The 19,191-nt window shown below is 53.6% G+C and overlaps 7 protein-coding genes across 7 annotated transcripts; 3 read left to right on the top strand and 4 right to left on the bottom strand.

Annotated features, from left to right (window-relative positions):
• Nucleotides 1–251: 251 nt before the first annotated feature.
• On the top strand, nucleotides 252–498 carry B0T26DRAFT_729346 (uncharacterized protein). Its single transcript, XM_060442952.1, has one exon. It carries the CDS (start codon nucleotides 264–266, stop codon nucleotides 432–434), a length of 171 nt encoding a protein of 56 aa, XP_060289802.1. The 5' UTR covers nucleotides 252–263; the 3' UTR covers nucleotides 435–498.
• A 6,713-nt stretch (nucleotides 499–7,211) lies between these two features.
• On the bottom strand, nucleotides 7,212–8,304 carry B0T26DRAFT_876144 (uncharacterized protein). Its single transcript, XM_060448081.1, has 4 exons — nucleotides 8,272–8,304; nucleotides 8,176–8,204; nucleotides 8,017–8,074; nucleotides 7,212–7,962 (listed from the first exon to the last, which is right to left on the bottom strand). Exons 1-4 carry the CDS (start codon nucleotides 8,293–8,295, stop codon nucleotides 7,402–7,404), a joined length of 672 nt encoding a protein of 223 aa, XP_060289803.1. The 5' UTR covers nucleotides 8,296–8,304; the 3' UTR covers nucleotides 7,212–7,401.
• A 1,696-nt stretch (nucleotides 8,305–10,000) lies between these two features.
• B0T26DRAFT_729366 (uncharacterized protein) lies at nucleotides 10,001–10,937 on the bottom strand. The gene is made up of 2 exons (XM_060442953.1): nucleotides 10,678–10,937; nucleotides 10,001–10,622 (listed from the first exon to the last, which is right to left on the bottom strand). The coding sequence occupies exons 1-2, from the start codon at nucleotides 10,844–10,846 to the stop codon at nucleotides 10,228–10,230; spliced, it is 564 nt and encodes a 187-aa protein (XP_060289804.1). The 5' UTR covers nucleotides 10,847–10,937; the 3' UTR covers nucleotides 10,001–10,227.
• A 378-nt stretch (nucleotides 10,938–11,315) lies between these two features.
• Nucleotides 11,316–12,328, top strand: B0T26DRAFT_729372 (uncharacterized protein; the record flags this gene model as incomplete). Its single annotated transcript, XM_060442954.1, has 3 exons — nucleotides 11,316–11,830; nucleotides 11,925–12,170; nucleotides 12,216–12,328. The coding sequence occupies 3 exons, from the start codon at nucleotides 11,316–11,318 to the stop codon at nucleotides 12,310–12,312; spliced, it is 858 nt and encodes a 285-aa protein (XP_060289805.1). The 3' UTR covers nucleotides 12,313–12,328.
• Nucleotides 12,329–13,714: 1,386 nt separating this feature from the next.
• Nucleotides 13,715–14,081, top strand: B0T26DRAFT_756550 (uncharacterized protein; the record flags this gene model as incomplete). Its single annotated transcript, XM_060446113.1, has 3 exons — nucleotides 13,715–13,798; nucleotides 13,845–13,922; nucleotides 14,001–14,081. 3 exons carry the CDS (start codon nucleotides 13,715–13,717, stop codon nucleotides 14,079–14,081), a joined length of 243 nt encoding a protein of 80 aa, XP_060289806.1.
• Nucleotides 14,080–15,159, bottom strand: B0T26DRAFT_486144 (uncharacterized protein). Its single transcript, XM_060435298.1, has one exon. The coding sequence runs from the start codon at nucleotides 14,882–14,884 to the stop codon at nucleotides 14,192–14,194; it is 693 nt and encodes a 230-aa protein (XP_060289807.1). The 5' UTR covers nucleotides 14,885–15,159; the 3' UTR covers nucleotides 14,080–14,191.
• A 758-nt stretch (nucleotides 15,160–15,917) lies between these two features.
• Nucleotides 15,918–18,680, bottom strand: B0T26DRAFT_657114 (uncharacterized protein; the record flags this gene model as incomplete). The annotated part of the gene is made up of 2 exons (XM_060438758.1): nucleotides 15,918–17,618; nucleotides 17,760–18,680. 2 exons carry the CDS (start codon nucleotides 18,678–18,680, stop codon nucleotides 15,918–15,920), a joined length of 2,622 nt encoding a protein of 873 aa, XP_060289808.1.
• Between the last annotated feature and the right edge of the window lie 511 nt (nucleotides 18,681–19,191).

The raw sequence follows: 19,191 nt of genomic DNA on the forward strand, positions 1-19,191 counted from the left end.
TCGTTGGCTTTAGTTACCGACCCTTTGATTCTGTCCTCATGCAATAGGATAAACCCGGTATATATTGTAAAGCTGATATTTCCACAGCTGGGAACATAGTCTAAATATGACCTTGCCAAAAAAAAAAAAATAAATAAAACTCAAAACACAATTTTTGCTTCTACGGAAACTTTAAACTTGAAAAAAAAACTAAAGAACGGATTCAAAAAATGCCGTTAACTTAACAACGGTTGCTGTAGTAATACCATTCCGCTCCATAAACAATGAGTTGTTTCCGCCACTCTTCCTCCCCAAATTCTTATAAAATAAGCTTCTTGCATTCTTCGACCGCTTCTTGCCCTCGAATTCGGCTTATATTGTCTCTAGTTGGCTTCCAAACGTACTCGCAGGTAATAGATCCATTGGCTTCACGTCTGATGTTTCCGATGTTTTGAATGTTCCAAATCAGATCTTTCCTTGTAGCAGCTGTCACGACCAGGGCAAGGCATTGAGGTGAACTCAGTCCATTGGGTGCTATCGACGAAGATTCTAAACTGAGGAAGGAAAGAAGGAAAAGTCCAACAACGCGTCGCGTGCTCGCGAATAAGTTTTCATCTATCAGTGGGGTAGGTGGGGCCTCGAGGCGGCTTCTGATAGGCCCGGGGTTCTGGGCGGCTCTGGCTGCTTGAGGGCCAGTTTGGTGGACGGGTCCTCACAGAGTGCAGTGAATGTGTATTGCTTGCTTGAAGAACCAAGCAAGAACTATCTAAGACCGTGGCTACGGTCGTCGTATATATCTATCTAAGGTGAGCCAATTAGGATCCTCAGTGTCTACGCCCTGCGGGTCCAGGGCGCTCTGCTCACAGAGCGCAGGAGCCCCACGGAGCGCCTGCCCTGTCCGCCCTGTTGTGTGACGAACCTGGTTCGTACTGGACCAGCTGCAGGAGGCGGGTGCCTCAGGCAAGACTGGGGACCCCGCTCGTCGCTGAGCCAATCAGACGGTGCCCGGTGCCAAGAGGGCTCTTGGCACCAGGCAAACGGAAGGACGGCCAATCAGAGGTGGCCCGGTGCCAAGAAGGGTCTTGGCACCAGGCAAATGGCCCGGCACGCTAGCAGTGCCCGGTGCCAGGCAGCTCCTTCCTGCCGGGCAAGTAAGAGCTGTGCTCTCACTGGCCCGCCATAATTAAATAAATACGATGACCGTGTCCACGGTCTTAGATAGTTCTTGCTTGGTTCTTCAAGCAAGCAATACACATTCACTGCACTCATACACTTTGAGTGGCATTCCGATTTGACTGTATTACCCGTGCGATAGGAGCTTGCCCTTTGTTCTATCTTCATAATTACCAACCCCAGCATTCTGTGGAGCCCGTGCCCCCTTACAGACAGACGACCCTGACAGTCGAGTGGTTTGTAATACGTTGCTTGCTTCCCTCTTTGGTACTGATTGAACAAAGTGCTCGTCGCACAACGACAACCTGGCTACGCCTGGGGAGGACACGGTCCTGCCAGACACCCAGCCAGAAGGAGAACCCGGTTCGTCAAGCAGTGACGAGTCTGACGTTAGTAGCATCGCTGGATCCATCCAGCCTGAGGACACGGAGATCAGAGACGCAGACGCGGCTCCACCCCAGGATAACGCCAGTGACGAGGGAGTCACGGACCTCGCGCAGCAACTCGGACCCCTCTCGTTGAACGACAACATGGCGACCAACGCACAGCTGGTGGCGGAAGTCACCCAGTTGAAAACGGATCTGGCGGAGGCCGGAAACAGGATTTGTGGCCTAGAAGCGGCCAAGGCACCTCCCCAGAAGAAGCTGAAGATCCCCCACCCTGAGCTCTACGATGGAGACAAAGACAAGTTCGAAACATGGAAAGATTCGGTGCTTTCCTATACGGCGTACAACACCGATGAGTTGCCGTACCACAAAGATGAGGTAACGTACCTCGGTACTAGACTTGTGGGAAAAGCGGCCACTTGGTTCGAACCCTACCAGAAGGCGCTAGCGCTACAGCCGGCAGACAGAAACCCGGAAATCCACGCCATCATCCAGAGGGGAGTTAAGGAGGTTCTTGCACGAATGGGAGAATTCTTCGCGGACCGTCACATCCAACGGAAGACGGAGGAACAAGTCAAAAAGTTGAGGCAGACTCGCTCAGTGGCTGAATATGCAGTGGACTTCCAGACCTGCATGTTGCACCTCGACTGGTCGGTTCAGGGGCAACTGCTTGCGTTCTACGATGGTCTCAAGGACCACGTCAAGGATGAGCTTTGCAAAACGCCTCGCCCAGAGACACTGAGGGAGTACATCGACGCGGCAATCAACATTGACGACAGGTGGTTCCAGCGAGAGAATGAAAAGCGCAGAGAGAAAAAGGAGGGACGCTCGGCAAGAGGCTACTACGGCAGTCAGGGCAACAAAGCCAATGACAAGAAAAAAAAGGCACACTCCAAGCACCTCGTACGGCACTCACCCAGGACCGATGGATGAGAGCGTTGGCGCAATCTCTCAGGCACAGCACAGGAACCAGGACCAGGGACAGCGCCCACCACGCGACAAGAAGAACGACACTTGCAATAACTGTGGCAAAACAGGCCACTGGGCTAGAGATTGCCGACAGCCCAAGAAGCAGGGACAAGGAAAACCCCCGAACGACAGGAGGGCACGCTTCAACGATTCCCAGGCCATTGGAATGGTACTGGAAGACGCCAACGATTCTCAGACCATTGGAATGGTGCTGGAAGATATCGACGAGGAAGAGAGTCTACCGGACTACGGAACCGCGGCACTTGCCCACGAACTCGAGGAAGCCTGGGGACCGGAAGTCCCGCAGGTCCCGGAGTCGACGGACAGAAGGAGCGACCGCGGAACCGGATCGGAAGACGAACCAGAGACCGAATCGGAAAACGAGGAGGGTCCAGGTCAACGGACCTTCAGCTCACGCAAGGAGGAAAGACTGGCCGGACAAGCGGCCACTCGGCAAGAGATCAAGGGCATCAGGCACTTCCTCGGGAAACTGAAGGAAAGACAAGACCAAATGGTCGCGCTGATCGACAGCGGCAGGCAGTCGTCGCAAGGGCGACAGCTCGCCTTTGACGAACTGACCAGAGTCACCCTTCAGAAAACTGAGCTCTTGGAGCAGCTCAATGTCGAGACTGAAGAGTTTGAGGACGAGCCAGCACCGCCTGAAAGCTGGATCAACCCTGAAGAGCGAGAAGAGATCTGGTGTGCCAAGAGGGCCCTCGAGGATACCAGAATCGGGGAAGCATTCCTGGACCTCGCCGAAATCGAGGAAGCAGAAGAAGATGAGGAACCCGGAGACGCACACCAGCTACACCCCACGCATCCTAAACACCAGGAAGTGGACTAGGCGAGCTGCGTTCACGATACTTGCCGGACACATCTTTCGCCAAAATGGCTCTACAACCACTTCCCGACAAGGAAGTCAGGACAGGCGATTCCCAGGGTATACCGACATATACCTACCTGGCATACACGGGTCGGCACGGCTACGAAAGACCACCAGGAGGAGGCGGAGATCGTGATCGAACCCCTCTCACCTAAACCTTGCCGAGAAGGCAAAACCAACTGGAGGACTTGTCGACAGGCAAGCTGCCAAGTCCACCAGAGGCAGAAGCTTGAGGACTGGCACAAAAGAAGGACCCAGCACCTCACCCACTCCAGAAACAGGAGGCTCAACAAGACGCACCGTTCGTGGTCTTCGGTTGAATACCGCCTGGAGGCAGAGACGATGAGGAGGATCGAGCCAGAAGAATCCGCCTATCGAAGCCACGAAGAACGGCTCGTTAGGTTCCTCCATCGTCAGTACGAGAAGCGTTTGGGAAACGACTCGCGGGCCTCCAGCAGGCCCAAAGGAAGCGAGTAAAACCCACACTTCAACGGACCGATACCGAAGATTGGAGGCATCTTACGGTCGGGTCCTCAGAAAGCCCTCAACAACGGCCTTACCCGGATGAACAGAGCATCGGCAGGGTAGAGGCAGACGCACGATTCCCACGTGGGCTACACGTTCAGGCCCAGTGCGAATGGAGGACGAAGAATCCTCAGGAGCCAGTCATATTCCTAGCGAAGATCGACGGCGGGAGTGACAGGAACGTCATCTCGGAAGACCTTGCTACGAGGCTCAGAATCCCATGGAGAACGAAGGCAGTACCGTTACGACTACGGACCTTTGAGGGAGAGCTTATGAGGCACAACGGGGGGCGTTGTACGAGAGAAACCCAAGAACTCTTGATCACGGTCGATGGACAATCTCTCAACGTCGTTTTCGACATCCTACCCTTGAGTAAGCAGGTTGATATACTGCTAGGGGACCCTTGGATGGAAGAATATAACCCCGAAATTTGGTGGAAGAAGGGCGAGAAGTTCCTCACCAGCCGCCAAGAGCACAGCCGAGGCTCGGGACGCCGAACTCGAGGAGAAAACCGCCAAGGTAACGGCGAAGGGCCACCCAAGAACACGGGTAGGAGCCAAGATCGCCTTGCAGGCCAACGCAGGGATCGAGAACGGTCGACTGAGCAAGAGGAAGAGCAAGAAGAGAGGTTCATTATGCTCATCCACGCTAGCGAGCCAGATGAGGACGACTTGAGCAAGACACCGGATGAGTTCAAGGGCGTACCACACGAATACTTGAAGTACGACATCTTCAGAGAAAAGATGAGGGACGAATTACCCTCACATGGTCCATTTGACCACGAGATCAACCTCAAGGAGGGTGCAAGACTCAGGAAGCACAAGATCTACCATATGACCCCACAGCAAGATGAGGCTATGAAGGAATACCTGGATGAGAACCTGCCCAAAGGTTTCATCAGGCGTTCACAGTCACCAGTGGCGTATCCAGTGATCTTCGTGCCGAAGAAGCATGGAAAACTACGCATGGTTGTGGACTATCGTTCACTAAACGAAGAGACGATCAAGAATCGTTACCCGCTTCCGTTGATTACCGAGATGAGAGATCGGCTTTCCGGAGCTCAGTGGTTTACGAAACTTGACCTACCTTTTGCGTTTGGCCACATCAGGATCAAGAAAGGAGATGAGTGGAAGACGGCTTTTCGAACGAGACACGGCCACTTTGAGTACCAAGTGATGCCGATGGGCCTGACCAACGCTCCAGCATCGTTTCAGGAGATGATTGACCATACTTTACGGCAAGCGATAGACGACTTCGCTATGGTCTACGTCGACGATATCTTGGTCTATAGCAAGACCCTCAAGGAGCACAAAAAGCACGTGCATCAGGTGCTGAAAGCTCTTGCGGGAAAGGGACTCTCGGTTAACCACCAGAAGAGCGAGTTCCACACGCAGAAGACGACTTTTCTGGGATTTGAGATATCCCCAGGGGAAGTTCGAATCGACCCAGCAAAGATAGCGGCAGTCAGAGACTGGCCCGCACCAGAGAACCCCACAGACGTCAAGTCCTTTATTGGATTTGTAGGGTTCTGCCGGATGTTCATTAAGGGATTCGCGGCTATCGCGCGACCGCTTCATGAACTCACCACCAAAGATACCCCTTGGGTATGGGAGGAAAGGCACCAGCAAGCCTTCGACTTGCTTAGGCAGAGGATGATCGAGGAGCCTGTTCTGAAGCTCCCCGATTTCAGCAAGCCTTTTGAAGTCGAAACGGACGCTTCAGACTACGCTCTGGGAGCGGTACTCAAGCAGAAGCATGACGGCCACAAGCACCCAGTCGCCTACATCTCTAAGGCTCTCCACGGCGCCGAGCAGAGATGGCAGATTCACGATAAGGAGCTAAAGTCGATCATTTACGCTTTCGAGGACTGGCAGCCATACCTCAGTGGAACGGAACACCCGGTATAGGTGTACACCGACCATCAGAACCTCCAGCAATGGGCCAAGAAGCAGAAACTCAGCGGCAGACAGACACGTTAGGCAGAGTTTCTCGCGCCATTCAACTTCGAGATCCACCACATCAAAGGCACAGAGAACGCCAGGGCGGATGCTCTTAGCCGGAGACCAGACCACCGGGTTAAAGGCGAGCAAGTGGAATCTCCGCCGCTCTTTGAGAAAGACGGAGATGTGCTGCGCCACCCGATCGAGGACTGGTACGATTGTTGCATGGTCTATAGAGTAGATTGGGCCAACGAAAAGGAATACCAGTTCCAGGTCACTACTCCAGAGGAAGAAGAAGACCTTCCGTTCGGTACTGCTACCGACGGTCTAGGCAAAGTCTGGTACGGAAACAAGATGTACGTCCACCCGGACGTCCAGGCGGAAATGATCAGGGAGCATCATAGCGCTAGGCTCAACGGACATCTTGGGCAAGCAAAGACGCTCGCCAGAATCCAGCAGTGGTACGACTTCCCCAAGATCAGAACACGGGTGAAGGAAGTACTAGAAGAATGCGAGGAGTGCAACAAGAGCAAGGCAAAACGGCACATGCCGTACGGACTCTTGGAACCACTGCCAGTCGCCGAAGATCCATTCAGTTCAATCACAATGGACTTCATCACCAAACTACCACCCTCGAAGGACCCAGTCACGGACGTGGTCTACGACGCGGTTTGGGTAGTTGTGGATAGGTTTACGAAGTATTCGTACTTCGTACCCTTCAAAGAGACTTGGGATACCGCACGGTTCGCCAAGGTCTTTTGGAAGCACATCGGGTCAAAGCACGGTTGGCCAAGAGAGATCGTCACAGACCGAGACAAGCTGTTCGTCTCCAAGTTCTGGAAGAGTCTTACGGAAGAAATGATGACGAGAGGCAAACCTTCGACATCACACCACCCGCAAACCAATGGGCAGACAGAGCGGCTCAACCAAATCCTGGAAACTTACCTCAGGATCTACGTCAACTTTGAACAAGATGACTGGGTTGACCTCTTACCAAGCGCAGAGTTCAGTTACAACACCGCGGTTCTGGAGGCTACCGGAACCACACCCTTCTTCAACCTTTTCAAGCACGATGCGGATCTTAGGCAGGGACCACCTGCGGAAGCACCAAGCGCGCCCCGTGCAAGAGTGGTTGCAGATCGGGTCAAGGAACTCCACGTTTACCTCCAGGGGAGACTCGAGTTAGTACGCCAGCACATGAAGGAGTACTACGACAGACACAGGCTCGAGGGACCTCGCCTAGAGGAGGGGGATAAAGTTTATCTCTCTACGAAATTTTTGGCGACAAAACGGCCAAGTAAGAAGCTGGACTTCAAGAGAATTGGACCGTTCAAGATTGAGAGAAAGGTTGCGACTTCCAACTACGCACTTTCACTACCTAGCTCGATGAAGCTGAGGACCAACGTCTTTCACATTTCGCTTTTGGAACCAGCACCCAAGAATGCACGGCTGGAAGAGGATGTCGAAGTCGAGGACTTCGAAGAAGAATACGACGTCGAGCGAATCCTGGATTCACGACTCGTACGAGGAGAACTTCAGTATCTCATTAAGTGGCTTGACTGTGGAAATGAGGAGAACTCGTGGGAACCAGTTTCACTATTGAGTTGCCCAGAAAAGATCCAAGAATTCCACCAGCAAAATCCAGATCGGCCCAGAGAGCCTGCGAAGGCAGTCCCGAGACGCCGAGCGCGGCACATCCGACAAGGAGGAAGGACCCGCGGTTAGCCAGCTGCGAAGGATGCAGGTTGCGCTGCAGGCGACTCCAGGAAAGAAGCGATGTCGGCCTCCACCGCGGCCTCCATCGCGGCCCAGTCAATGGAAGCAGGTAGGGAAGGGGACTTGGCGTCGCCAGAAGCTGCGACGGAAGCCTGGGCCTCCAACCGTTCCTCCTCCTCCAGTTCCGCAATCGCGGCGTCCTCGTGTAGGTATACCTTCGCCATCTTGGATTGGAAGGCAGCGCGTCGTCGTTGGTGACGACGACGCAGGGCGGCAGCATCCTTTCGGTACATGGCCGCGTCCGCGAGCAGCTGCGCAGCCTTCTCATCAAGGGCAGTGGCCCTCTCTTCTTCTTCTTCAAGATCCGCGTACTCGTTCTGAAGAGCACGGTCTGGGAAGACCGTTGTCAGCTAGGACCTTCAGGATCGCAAAAAGGGGAGCGCACAGTCGGGGCCGTCGAGGCCACACTGGAGATTGCCAACCCGGACACATTCAGCGCAGCGCTTCGAGCCAGGAGAAGCGTGGCAAGCCGTTTTCTTTTCGCGGCAACGCGGACAGGAGGGCATGGCGACGGGTCCTTGCCAAAGGCTCTGAATACGCTTACGGCGACGAAGGGTGCTCTTCGCGATAGTTCTAGTTGGGGGTTTGTTCATGGTCAGCGGTGCGCGCGATGCGTGTTGTAAGGGAAAGGAACGCCTACTTCAGGCTTCTGGTCGCTGACCATTGTTGGCTTCGGGACGAAGCCTGAAAGGAGGGGCATCGTGTTACGATCCTGGCTCAAGTCTGCAGGAGGCGCTGGAAGCCGACTGCTGATTGGCCAGCACTGGCGGGCAGGGCGGGCCCCACATGAGCTCGGTGCGGCCAGTCAGGCGGCGCTCAGTTCGTTTGGGTGCCAAGACTGGGAAGGCCCACTGAGCAGAAAGAACAGCCAATCGGGAAAGTGCTCAGTTACCATTGAGAGCTCAGTCGTCCTTGTAGACTGAGCGCCCCGGAGGCACTGAGCACTGTAAGGGAGAACTCTGATTGGTTGCGCAATTAGATAAATACGATGACCGTACCCACGGTCTTAGATAGTTTTTGCTTGGTTCTTCAAGCAAGCAATACACATTCACTGCACTCATACACTTTGAGTGGCATTCCGATTTGACTGTATTACCCGTGTGTCACGAATCCCTGTTCGTACTGGTTGGGAAGCAGGGCAGGGGTGGCTGGACCCGCCTCGGCTAGTCACGTTAAAGGAGGGGCTTGGACCCACAGTTGCTCTGTTCGGTGGAGAACAGAGCAGAAGGACCCGCATTTGCTCTGCACGGTGGAGTACAGAGCAACAGTTTGGTTGGCTGCTCTGTAGCTCTGTCGGAGAGCAACAGAGCAATGCTCTGTAGCTCTGTCAGAGAGCAACAGAGCAACGCTCCAATTGGCCCAGCTTAGATAGATATATACGATGACCGTGGCACCGGTCTTAGGTAGTTCTTGCTTGGTTCTTCAAGCAAGCAATACACATTCACTGCACTCATACACTTTGAGTGGCATTCCGATTTGACTGTATTACCCGTGCGATAGGAGCTTGCCCTTTGTTCTATCTTTATAATTACCGACCCCAGCATTCTGTGGAGCCCGTGCTCCCTTACAGACAGACGACCCGAACAGTCGAGTGGTTTGTAATACTACTCCATTGTTGTTATGATCCTGGTTCAAAGGTGCAGTAGGCGTTGCCCGCTCGCGACAGATTGGCTGGAGTGGCATTTAGGGCGGGGCTCTCGGCGAAGTGGATGCAGCCAATCAGGGAACGCTCAGTATGATCAGTACGCCCAGTCGGCTCAGTTGGCCTTGGAGCGCACTGAGCATACGGAGCGCACTGAGCACATAGGATAAGGATTCTAATTGGTTGTCATAGTTCTATATAGGAGCTGGCAGAACGCTCCCCCTGGGAGAACGGTTCTGCAGCTATCAATGCATCTGGGTAAGCATACATTGGTTGTGTGTTGAAAGCCTGTCTTTCGCAATCTGTGCACGATACTCCTTGTCTCCTGTCATCTCCTACCTGCCGTCCAGACCCCCCACAATCCTAGGCCGGGCCTAGCTCCGTGGACCTGTTGTCCAGATTGTAACAATTGTTGCAGGCCTCTCTGGCCTCTGTAGCCTGTTGGCCAAAGGCCTGTTGGACCCAGTTGTTGTTGGTTGAGTGCCACTCTTTAGTGGCACTGTCCCTGAAAGTCACTACAACATCTCCACTAGGGAGTGATCTGGCAGCTATAGCTCCTTGTTGGGTAGAGGCTTGGTTGACGGCTTAGGTGACTTCTTGTGGCGTTCTTTTGGCTAGGGCTTGTGACGGCGGTCAACAGCAGCTAGGAAGAATGTCGCTAGTATTGCTATACCATTGTCTAAGGATTCTAAGATAAGGAAAAGAAAGGAAGAAATTCTACAAAGGTGTGATCCCGGGCGCGGGGAAGTGGTGGTTGTGCCAATCGCGCACGGACCAATAGAGTTCGCGCCCCACTAGGGCCCCAGTCCCGATTGGGGATAGTGCCGGGTAGCGTCATGGCGGGGTTCGGTGCAGCTGGGCGCCAACCGTGACAGGGCTACCGGCATGTTGTGGCCCCTAGTTAGGATTTCCTGGGCTAGTCGGGAGGGGATAACCTTTTTCCGGGGGTTCTGGCTAGGTAGGTTCAGGGGATTCGGGGGGTTGAAGTCCTCTGATAACCAAGGTCGCTTCCTTCCGTGTCGCGAAGCCAGAGTCACAGAAAAAGTAGGCTAGCATTTTTCTGTTCGTTTTGGAGAAAGCTGTCGACAGCTCCTCGGTAAGGTATATGGCCATGGTCGATTTCCCAGTCTCTGGATTCCCATGGAGCCATAGGACATGGGTCGTCTCGCTCTCCTGGCCCGCTGTCTGGCCGGAACCAAGCCAGGCAGTGAGCTCTTCCGTGCGGAGTATCCACTCGCAGGTTCTGAGAGCACGGTCTCCTTTCTTCCGCTTCAATGCGTTCTTGTCCTCGAGCAGATTAGTTACGAAGAGGTCGCGTAGACAGTCATTGAGCTTCTCCGTCCTAGCACCTTGGCAGTCCATTAGCAGCAGGCTTACAAATGTAAGCAAGACCATACTCCGTACCTATGGTCACATTCCCAGTCACCTTGATATCCCCACTTCCACTGTTTTGGAGTCCGTATCTATCGAAGAAAGATGGAGTAGTATCCGCCGCTATTATGGGTCGCTTTGAGGGTCTGTTTTCTGCCAGAGATTCCTCGGTAACCCGGCGCTTGTTGGATTTGGCATCCATGAGTGGTTTTCCTCGAGCTCTTCGCAGCAGTCAAGTACAAAGACGTTAGGTCATTGAGAATTCTGAAGGAAAGGCTGAACGGGATCGAGTGTTGGGCGCCAATTGAAACTGCGGGGCATTTCCTACGGTGGCGCACAGACCACATACAGTGTGCACAGACCACATCAGTTCTCCACTTTTTACGCCGGCTGGAACTCTCGTGGAATGGGATGCTCGGTTTTAATTTTTACCCATCAACTACAGCAACTGCTATCCTGTGCGTCATTGTTAGCGTCAATCTCTCTGGGGTCCTGAAGCTTAGATCACCCCCGAACCAACTCGTACAAAATGAGATTACTAAGATGGAAGGTAGACGAGCTACGTCAGCCCAACCGAGAAACACCGTGCCCTAACCAGGCGTGCAGAGCGTGTCCAGTCGCTTGGCTACGAAGCCTACAGTCTCGGTATCGTGTGCGCGCTAGAATTCGAGATGAGCGCTGTCCGCTACATGCTGGACAAAGAACATGCCCGTTTGCCCAGAAAGCTAGGCGACTCGACTCTGTATGTCCTCGGAGAGCTCAGCGGCCACAACGTGGTCCTTGCCAGCCTTCCCGGCAGCCAGGGGAAGGGCGCGGCAGTGGCGGTGGCAAAGGATATGGCGCGTACGTTTCCGTCGATCGAGCTTCGGTTAATGGTCGGTATCGGAGGAGGCGTGCCGAGCGGAAAGAATGACATTCACTTGGGCGACGTTGTGATGAGTGTGCCCGACGGCGAGCATGGTGGCGTGGTTCAGTACGATCTGGGCAGGAACACGGACGACGGCTTCGTCATGAAAGGATTCCTTTGGCCGCCACCCGAGATTTTGAGGAGTGCTGTGGGAATTATGCGGTCCGACCACAGGGTTTCGCAAAACAAGATCCCTGAGTTCCTGTCGGCCATGTTTCAGAAAAGCGACGACCTTCGCGTCTCGTACCAGCGGCCTGTAGAGCCGGATGAGCTCTTCCAGTTAGAATATCGTCATGTCCCCAACCAAGCCACCTGTCAGCTCTGCGACAAGATAAAACGGGTCTAGCGTCCGCTGCGTGAACCGACCCCCAAGATTCATTATGGGCTTATTGCGTCTGGAGACCAAGTCATGCGGAGCGCCCCGAACGCGGCCGAAATGGATAGGAGGGTTGTTGGCGATGTCCTGTGTTTCGAGATGGAGGCGGCGGGCATGGCGACCCAGTACTCGTGCATCGCCGTCCGGGGCGTCTCGGATTACGCAGACTCACACAAGAACGACGCCTAGCAGCATTATGCTGCGGCTGCGGCTGCGGGGTGCGCTAAGGAGCTCCTTTCGTATGTGGACCTGCCGCAGCCTTCCACGACGATAGCAACCGTCGGTCAGCATGGATTCGACTCGTCTATGGGCAATGGTCCAGCTGCGCAACACATCTTCCGCGGCCAGGGCGTTCAAAACTCGGGGTCTGGCAATGTCTCCATAGGGAAGAACCTGAACATCGGCAGGATTGATTCATGGTGAAGGGACTCAGACTTTCAGCTATCTGGCATGCCGTTATCTACATCCTGTCGCGGGAATGGCTGGAAGTGATGACCAAGTACTCTCATTTCCAAGCCTGTCAAGGTAGGCTGCCACATCCCTGGTCGCAGCGCTACTGCCACGCAGACTGCGGCGTTCGCGCACGTTGACGAACTCTCCTGGGCGAAACTCGAACCCATCTAACAGATTCGTCAACAGCGCCTTGTTGGGTCGGCAATGTTTCCCTTTCGGCAAAGGGAGAAAGATTAGATAGCACGGGCCATAAACCCCGCCACAATTCCGCCGCGAATGAGGGAAATAACAAGGACCCATCCAGCGACACCGCCTTTGCCGTTCTGCCATGACATCAGGGCCGTGCGTTCTTGTGCAAGCAATCGGCAAGCCGAGAACAACCTCGCATCACGACTTCCGGTCACGTAGACGCCAGAACGCCGGTTGCGGAAGCGAATCGCGCGTGCGACACCACAGGCCAGCATTGGGACGACGTCGTCGGCACGGTTTTAGCTGGGAGGCGGACGCTTTCTGGGGTGCTGTAACCACACACTTCACGTTATCTGGCCAGTTAATCGCTCACGATCTGTTACACCTTTTTCACGCCGCCGCGCCGCCGGGCTAAAGATGAGGCTATGCTTATTTGTTATGATAGTTGGAGCCCATCCCCCTCCCCTTCTTTTTTTAACTACATGGACTGACAACTAGCACCTCTTCGTAGTACGAACGTTCACCTTGAGAAGCGCGAAGACGACGGTTATCCCGGCATACCGCGACGGCCGACCCGACACGGTACGAGACTCAAAGCCACGACTAGCTCGGGTGGGCTGGCGATCACGGGCCTAATACAAGTGGATACTGCGACTGAAGAGCCGGAGGGGAACCGCTCGCGACGGCGATCTCGACGTCATCTGCGGCAAGCGCCAGGCGTGACTGTATCATCAGACCTGTTATCACCCCAGCCGGGAAGAATGGCCACACACCAAGTCATCCGCCAGCAACGGCCGGTAGGTCATGCCGTTCAACGACGACGCTAAACGTTGGGGGGGGGGGACCACAATCATGGCCCAGTTCTCGTCCCAGCCAAATTTTGGTCAACCGCTGCCGGCCACACCGGTACGGCTTCGTTCTTATGCCACCTGCTTCTCGGTCTCGGCGGCTTTTACTAGACGATGCGACGGAACTTGTACGCTACACGGTGGCGCTGGCGCAGCTTTTGATGTGCGATCGAGGTGCCCCCAAGGCCAGTTGGAAGTATCGAGGCTCTGGCGGCGCTCACCATACTGCGAAGCAGATTAGTTCTTGAGGGTCAAAGTCGCAAAGGCAAGCTACGGCCTACACAATGGTTAGCCGGCATGAGCCAGGCAGGCAAGAGCGAGGGCCTCGATATCAGCATCACCATGGACAACCAGCTCCTAGAGCAGCTCTTCATCTCCCGAGTGCGCCCAGGCCGCCGACTTCGCAAGCAAACTCGGCCCGCCCCAGATCGGCTCCAAAAAGACAAGCGGCGGCAGCAGCAACAATGAATTCTTGGTCACGCCGTGGCATCCTCACCAGAGTCTGGTAAACGATTGACGATATCTCGTCCTCTGAGCCGTACGGCGTCATGAAACCCAGTCAAGCGCCATTGGGTGAGCCGAGACGTTAGCGATTGAAGCCGACGCCAAAGTCGACGAGAGCGACAAGCTCAAGGAGCTCGAGAAGAACTTTGACAAGTGCTAGGCAGCCGTCGTTAAACTTGTTAAACAATCACAGGAACCTAAACTGATAGCTCATTTTAGAGTTGTCCGGTTGAATCCATTCCACTTGTCGTCGCCCGCCAAACCATTCCACTAGTTATCATCCTTCTTAACGTCGTTATCATCCGAGACATCTTGGTCCCACTGGATATCGACATCGCCATCTTCATCGCTAGATAACTCAACCCTAATTTCCCTCCGCGGATGGCAGCTTCCCAGTACGAGAAACGCACTTAAATCTTCGCTTGATAACATCCTTCCAGGATATTTCTGAGGGTTCCTGAGGCTCGGGATCCTCGTACCCATCCGCGGGGGGCCACCAAACCCATCCAGCCTCATACTGATCTTGATTTGTAGGATAGACCGGCCAACCCTACGCCACTCCGCCCAAGTCAACGAGCAAAAACCAGAAGCACTCGTCATGCAGCTAGTATAGATACCTCCATCACCAACGACCCAGTCCTTCTCGAACCACGGATCTTGCTCAAGCTTGGCTCTGTAGTCCTTCATCCGTGCAGCTCGAGCTGGCCCGAAGCCTCCATTCACTCCTACCTCTCCAATACCGTCATATGCCAAGACTAGGCGCTCGCCCTTCTGCGCATATACCGCGATCCAAATGCCGTCGGCACCTCGGTGGAAGATAGCAGCCTTCTCCGCGGTAGAAAGAATGGGATGTGAGGCAAGATCTAGGGTAATTGAGGGGATAGCTGCTAGGTGGTTGAGGAGTTTGAGAAATAGGCACGCAATGGAACAGGATGAGCAGGGCGAGTGTGCTAGGATGCTCATATTTTGGGTTTAGTTGAGGGAAGGAGCTTGCTCGTGTGCTACGGTCTCGTGCCTGCCATAAATAGATGTCTAGATTGAAGGAAAGAGCTTACTCCTGTAGTGAAGGACTCGTGCCTGCCATAGAAACATGCAATGAAGTGTGAGGGTCAGGGTTAGAAGGACAGCCAGGCACCAGAGGGAAAGGTCGCAGGTATACTAATGCACAGCACGGCGTCTCCGGTCGTCTTGGTGCCGATCCAGGGCTAAGCAGCGGCAATCTCGTATCTGTATGAAGTTCTAGAGAACACAATTGACTTTAAGTCAGCTTCTGGCTACTAACAGCTCCTGAAAAATCATGTCATCGACTGTGCAATGGGCATTAGGAACGTAAGCGTCTCTTTGAGAAAGAACTAACAAATAGAACTAACTCTTAGATGGAACCGCTAGCTAACAATCGACTCGTATCGCAACTCCAGGTTTCTTATGGCAGCCTTATAGGTGGAGCGCATTCGTGCCCGGACAGCGTCAAAGGCGTGAACTACGCCCTTACAAGTATGCCAACGGGGTGGTGTCTCGAACCAACGCGTGGTTTGGAGCTAATTGCGGTCGGTAACGATTGGGATGATGAGAAACAGATGGCTGTATATCTTGACGAATCACTGAGCGGAGCCGAAATTGGGGCCGACAAAGCAATCAAGTACCCGGAGTCCATAATGTCTTTACTCTCCTAGCTCGCTAATGAAGACAAACACTAAGACTCTGTCCGCTTAGACAGGCTTAAATAGACTTCTCATACCTAAGCAACTCCTCTAGCCTTTCCGTCTTGCGAACTATTGTCGGCTTCCTAATAGATCCGGACCTTTGCTCAACCAAAGCATCGCAGTGTATTAGATGAACAGTAACGCCACAGCCTCGACTGAAATTGTGCGGTTAGAATCACGTGAGCCATGCGCGCGGAGCTCATTTTGTTATACACGACCTTTCCTTCATGATATTATCAAATCCCTGACTATTGTTAGTCCACTCATTACTCTGCTCATTACAGACGTGACAGCTAACTCACCTTCAGTAAGGAGAAGAACTTGGCAGTTGTGTCTCGATCACCTGCCCCACCCGCTCTTCCCGCTCGGATTCGGTTTTCTAGAAGCTCTTTGACGATGTAAACGTACTTTGAAGCGCTAGTTTGCATATCCTCGTTCGTGATTTCCGGGGTTTTCATCTGAGCGACGACCACTTCAAGCCAACGACCGATTCCAGACCACTGAAGTATATGGCCACCTAGCGCGAACGTCTGTTCCCCTTGTACCCGAAAGACAAAGTGGATGGTGCCGGAGGGAAAAAATACTGTATGCCCAGGTGAAAGGACGACGTATCTCCAATCTCCTCCTATAAAGTTATGTGGATCGGACATCCACGCCTCTTCTTCCTGCTGACTTGGTCGGGACATCCACCCGAAGCCCACATGCCCTTCCTGAACCGTAATCCAGGTCGAGTAACCGTGGCTATCCATATGCGGTGCCGTATTATGGCCCCCTTCTGACAGGAGCGCCCAGTCTGTAACATTACGCCAAGTGTTCCAATCTTGAGCGGGCGCCGCTATCCTTTCGGCACTGTTGCCCATCAGAACTGCATCGCATATTCGAAGGAGAAGCTGACAATTCTCTCCTTCCAGGAAAGATGGCAGGGCTGAAGGTATCGGGCTTTGAAGGTCGAGAAGATTCCAGGGGTTATTTGTCAACCGCTGCAGAAGGAACCGGTCTCGGACATCCAGAAGTGTTTTCCTTTCGCAAGATGCCTTATGTAGGGGGTGAGAGGGTATTTGAACAGACACGGTTCGATTAAGCCCGATATCTTCCATACGGTTGAAGAACTGTGAAACTGGGCGGTCCTTTCCCCTCCATCGAAATGGCTGTTGACTTTGCGTGAAGATCGGTATGTCCACTCGCCCAAACTCGGCCTGTTGGAATGCCTCCTCTCCGTTGAGGAAGTATGCTTCCCCACGTATTGGTGGTTTGCTCTTTTGGAGAATTTGGGCGACTAAATCGTTTGTTCTCCTACCCCACGAGTCGAGACCGTCCTCTGCAGATTGGAATTCTTCTAGCACTCGCTGGCGGTAGGCTTCGTCGCGAATTGGATCTTGTGTTGGGCAGCACCCTTGGTTCAAGGCAGTGGGTAGAGAGTTCTGAATCTGTGCCGGGTCATTAAGCCGAAGCCTTTTTAGGGGGGTATTGTCAAGGATGTCCGGAAGCGAAGTGCGGCGCCGTCGGAGATGGGACCCTTCGTCAGGGCTAAACATTCGAAATCCCTCCTTGGCCTCCAATGGCCGTTCAAAGGGCTCCGCGTTGGTTGCTATCTCTGCGAACTTCTTAAGATGTGCATGACACATATCCTGAAAGCGAATGTGAGGCGACGTGAATGTTAGCAGCCGCCGGAACCCATGGAAATCTGATTTGTCTAGTGTGGCTAGGAGTGATGGTGGTATTTGAGGCGGACAGCATCGCTCCTTGGGCAACTTTATTGTATTTGGCAGCCTAGTTTGACGAATTGTGGGCTTGGAGTTCCTTGGTGGCACTTCGTAGTAATCTGGTTTTTCCTTTTGCGGGCGGAGCCGTGCAGCAGCTGTGGCATTTATGTTAGGTTGGGGACTACCATCATTGCAGCTTTCTGTAGCGCTGCCGCTCGCATGGCCATTAATTAGCCTTTCTTGTAAGGAGGGAGTCTGCTTGGATGGTATGTTTCCAGGAATAGGGTAGTCCTCGGCGTTACTATCGCCAGGCAGGGTCATGTTGGTCAGTCCAGGTGTAGAATCCCTGAAGAGAATTTCTGCAACAAGGGAATCTGGTGGCGAACTTAAGGGTGTTGATAATCGGTGGGTCTTAGGAGAGGTAAGGTCAACATTGTTAAGTGGCTCTGTGGTGCTAGTATCCTTGTCGTTCTTGTTGGTGGATAGCTTGCTGGATTCCGTGTCTACCGGAGTCGTATCGATGATCTCTCCAGTGACAGTGTCTGAATCCACTGGGTCCGCTCCTGCCAAAGGTTCAAACGGGCGCCGAACCATAAGCCCAAATCGATCGAAAATGAAGCCGAGAGGAAGATCTTCAGAAGTGAGGTCTACGAACGGTAGCTGGACCTCACTAGGGTCGCCATCTTTGATAAATGGGGCTTCGTCCCTCCAAGTAGCCAGGTTCTGCAAATCCACTGGCTCAATGGGGTTCACCCCTGCCCTGACACCACGACGCCCCGGTATCTGAAACCGTCGAAGGAGCAGTTGGTTTAGCTTCCGCACACCGTTCTCCCGGGTATGCAATTTCACCGCCGCTGAGAACTTGTTGCAGTAGTTCTGCCCCTTGCCGGCCAACTGGTAATGCTGGACGAAATCCTTGCCCCACTGTAGGCTAACCATCTTCAAGGGTGGGAGGAGTTTGGATATGGCGTCGGATCCAACCGCGGCAGCCCCTACAAATCGGTCCCACTTTGCTGCGCCGTCCCCTGTCACTATTCTCCCCGGCGGAGTCGCTAGCGGGCGTGCACGCTCTTTCCTTCCTCTGTACGAGGTGCATTCGACCGACATGACATTTTCGAAGGCAGTTAGCCGGAGGATGAACCCATCGTTTTCCTCCAGCAGCTCATCTCGCTTTTGCATACACTTGCCGAATTTCTGTGTGTCGGTTTCACAGAGGCGGATTTCTTGGCGAAATGTCTCGACCAGCTTGGCTTCGCTGCGGGGTAAGAGAAGCTCAACTTCGTATTCCGCGCTTGGAACATCGGATGAGACAGGTGCCGTTGAGGCGTCTCGGGCCGTAGCCTCGGGCTCCATACGTAGGTCGCGTTCAGGCATAGTGGATATTGTACACTAGTATTGACGAGTGATCGTCGCAAAGCTATCCTGGGCGCTAAATGAGGCTGCGCTAGGCATTTAACTGTCGAACCTAGCAACGCCCGACCTAACCCCGCGGTCGACCCACAGCGACTCGTCAGAATTCTAACGAGTCACTGTGGGTCTTGTATGTGCGTCCTGATTGGCTGACAAATGAAAATGGGAGACAGCAGGGTGAATCTCCGCATCACCCAGTCACGTGCGGCATGTCTTTTTAGCTGCCCGGCAAGAGCCTCACAATTGAGAAATATTTATTCCGAACTGCCCTGTATGTTCCAGAAAAGTTAGACCTAGTGCTTCACTCACTTTAGCTAGTTATAAGCCCCGACCACAGTGGCTTGCGCTGAAGCCCATCTTTATCCTTTGGCCAAATTATCCTCACGGGCATTGCACATTCTAGATAAACCCCCTGAAAACCTAACTATAGACCGTCATCAGCACCTCTGCAAAT

The sequence above is a fragment of the Lasiosphaeria miniovina genome (assembly GCF_030549165.1).
Source record: "Lasiosphaeria miniovina strain SMH2392-1A chromosome Unknown B0T26scaffold_8, whole genome shotgun sequence".
In the NCBI taxonomy this organism is placed as follows: Eukaryota; Fungi; Ascomycota; class Sordariomycetes; order Sordariales; family Lasiosphaeriaceae; genus Lasiosphaeria; species Lasiosphaeria miniovina.

Excerpts from the sequence above, each read along its gene's own strand:
- B0T26DRAFT_729346 (XM_060442952.1), top strand. The coding sequence starts at position 264 with ATGAGTTGTTTCCGCCACTCTTCCTCCCCAAATTCTTATAAAATAAGC.
- B0T26DRAFT_876144 (XM_060448081.1), bottom strand. The coding sequence starts at position 8,295 with ATGGTCAGCGACCAGAAGCCTGAA. Across the intron at positions 8,205-8,271 it reads TCAGCGACCAGAAGCCTGAA|AACTATCGCGAAGAGCACCC; the intron begins GTAGGCGTTCCT and ends ACCCCCAACTAG. Across the intron at positions 8,075-8,175 it reads GAAGAGCACCCTTCGTCGCC|CGCTGCGCTGAATGTGTCCG; the intron begins GTAAGCGTATTC and ends CCTGGCTCGAAG.
- B0T26DRAFT_729366 (XM_060442953.1), bottom strand. The coding sequence starts at position 10,846 with ATGGATGCCAAATCCAACAAGCGCCGGGTTACCGAGGAATCTCTGGCA. Across the intron at positions 10,623-10,677 it reads GACTGGGAATGTGACCATAG|GTGCTAGGACGGAGAAGCTC; the intron begins GTACGGAGTATG and ends TGGACTGCCAAG.
- B0T26DRAFT_486144 (XM_060435298.1), bottom strand. The coding sequence starts at position 14,884 with ATGAGCATCCTAGCACACTCGCCCTGCTCATCCTGTTCCATTGCGTGC.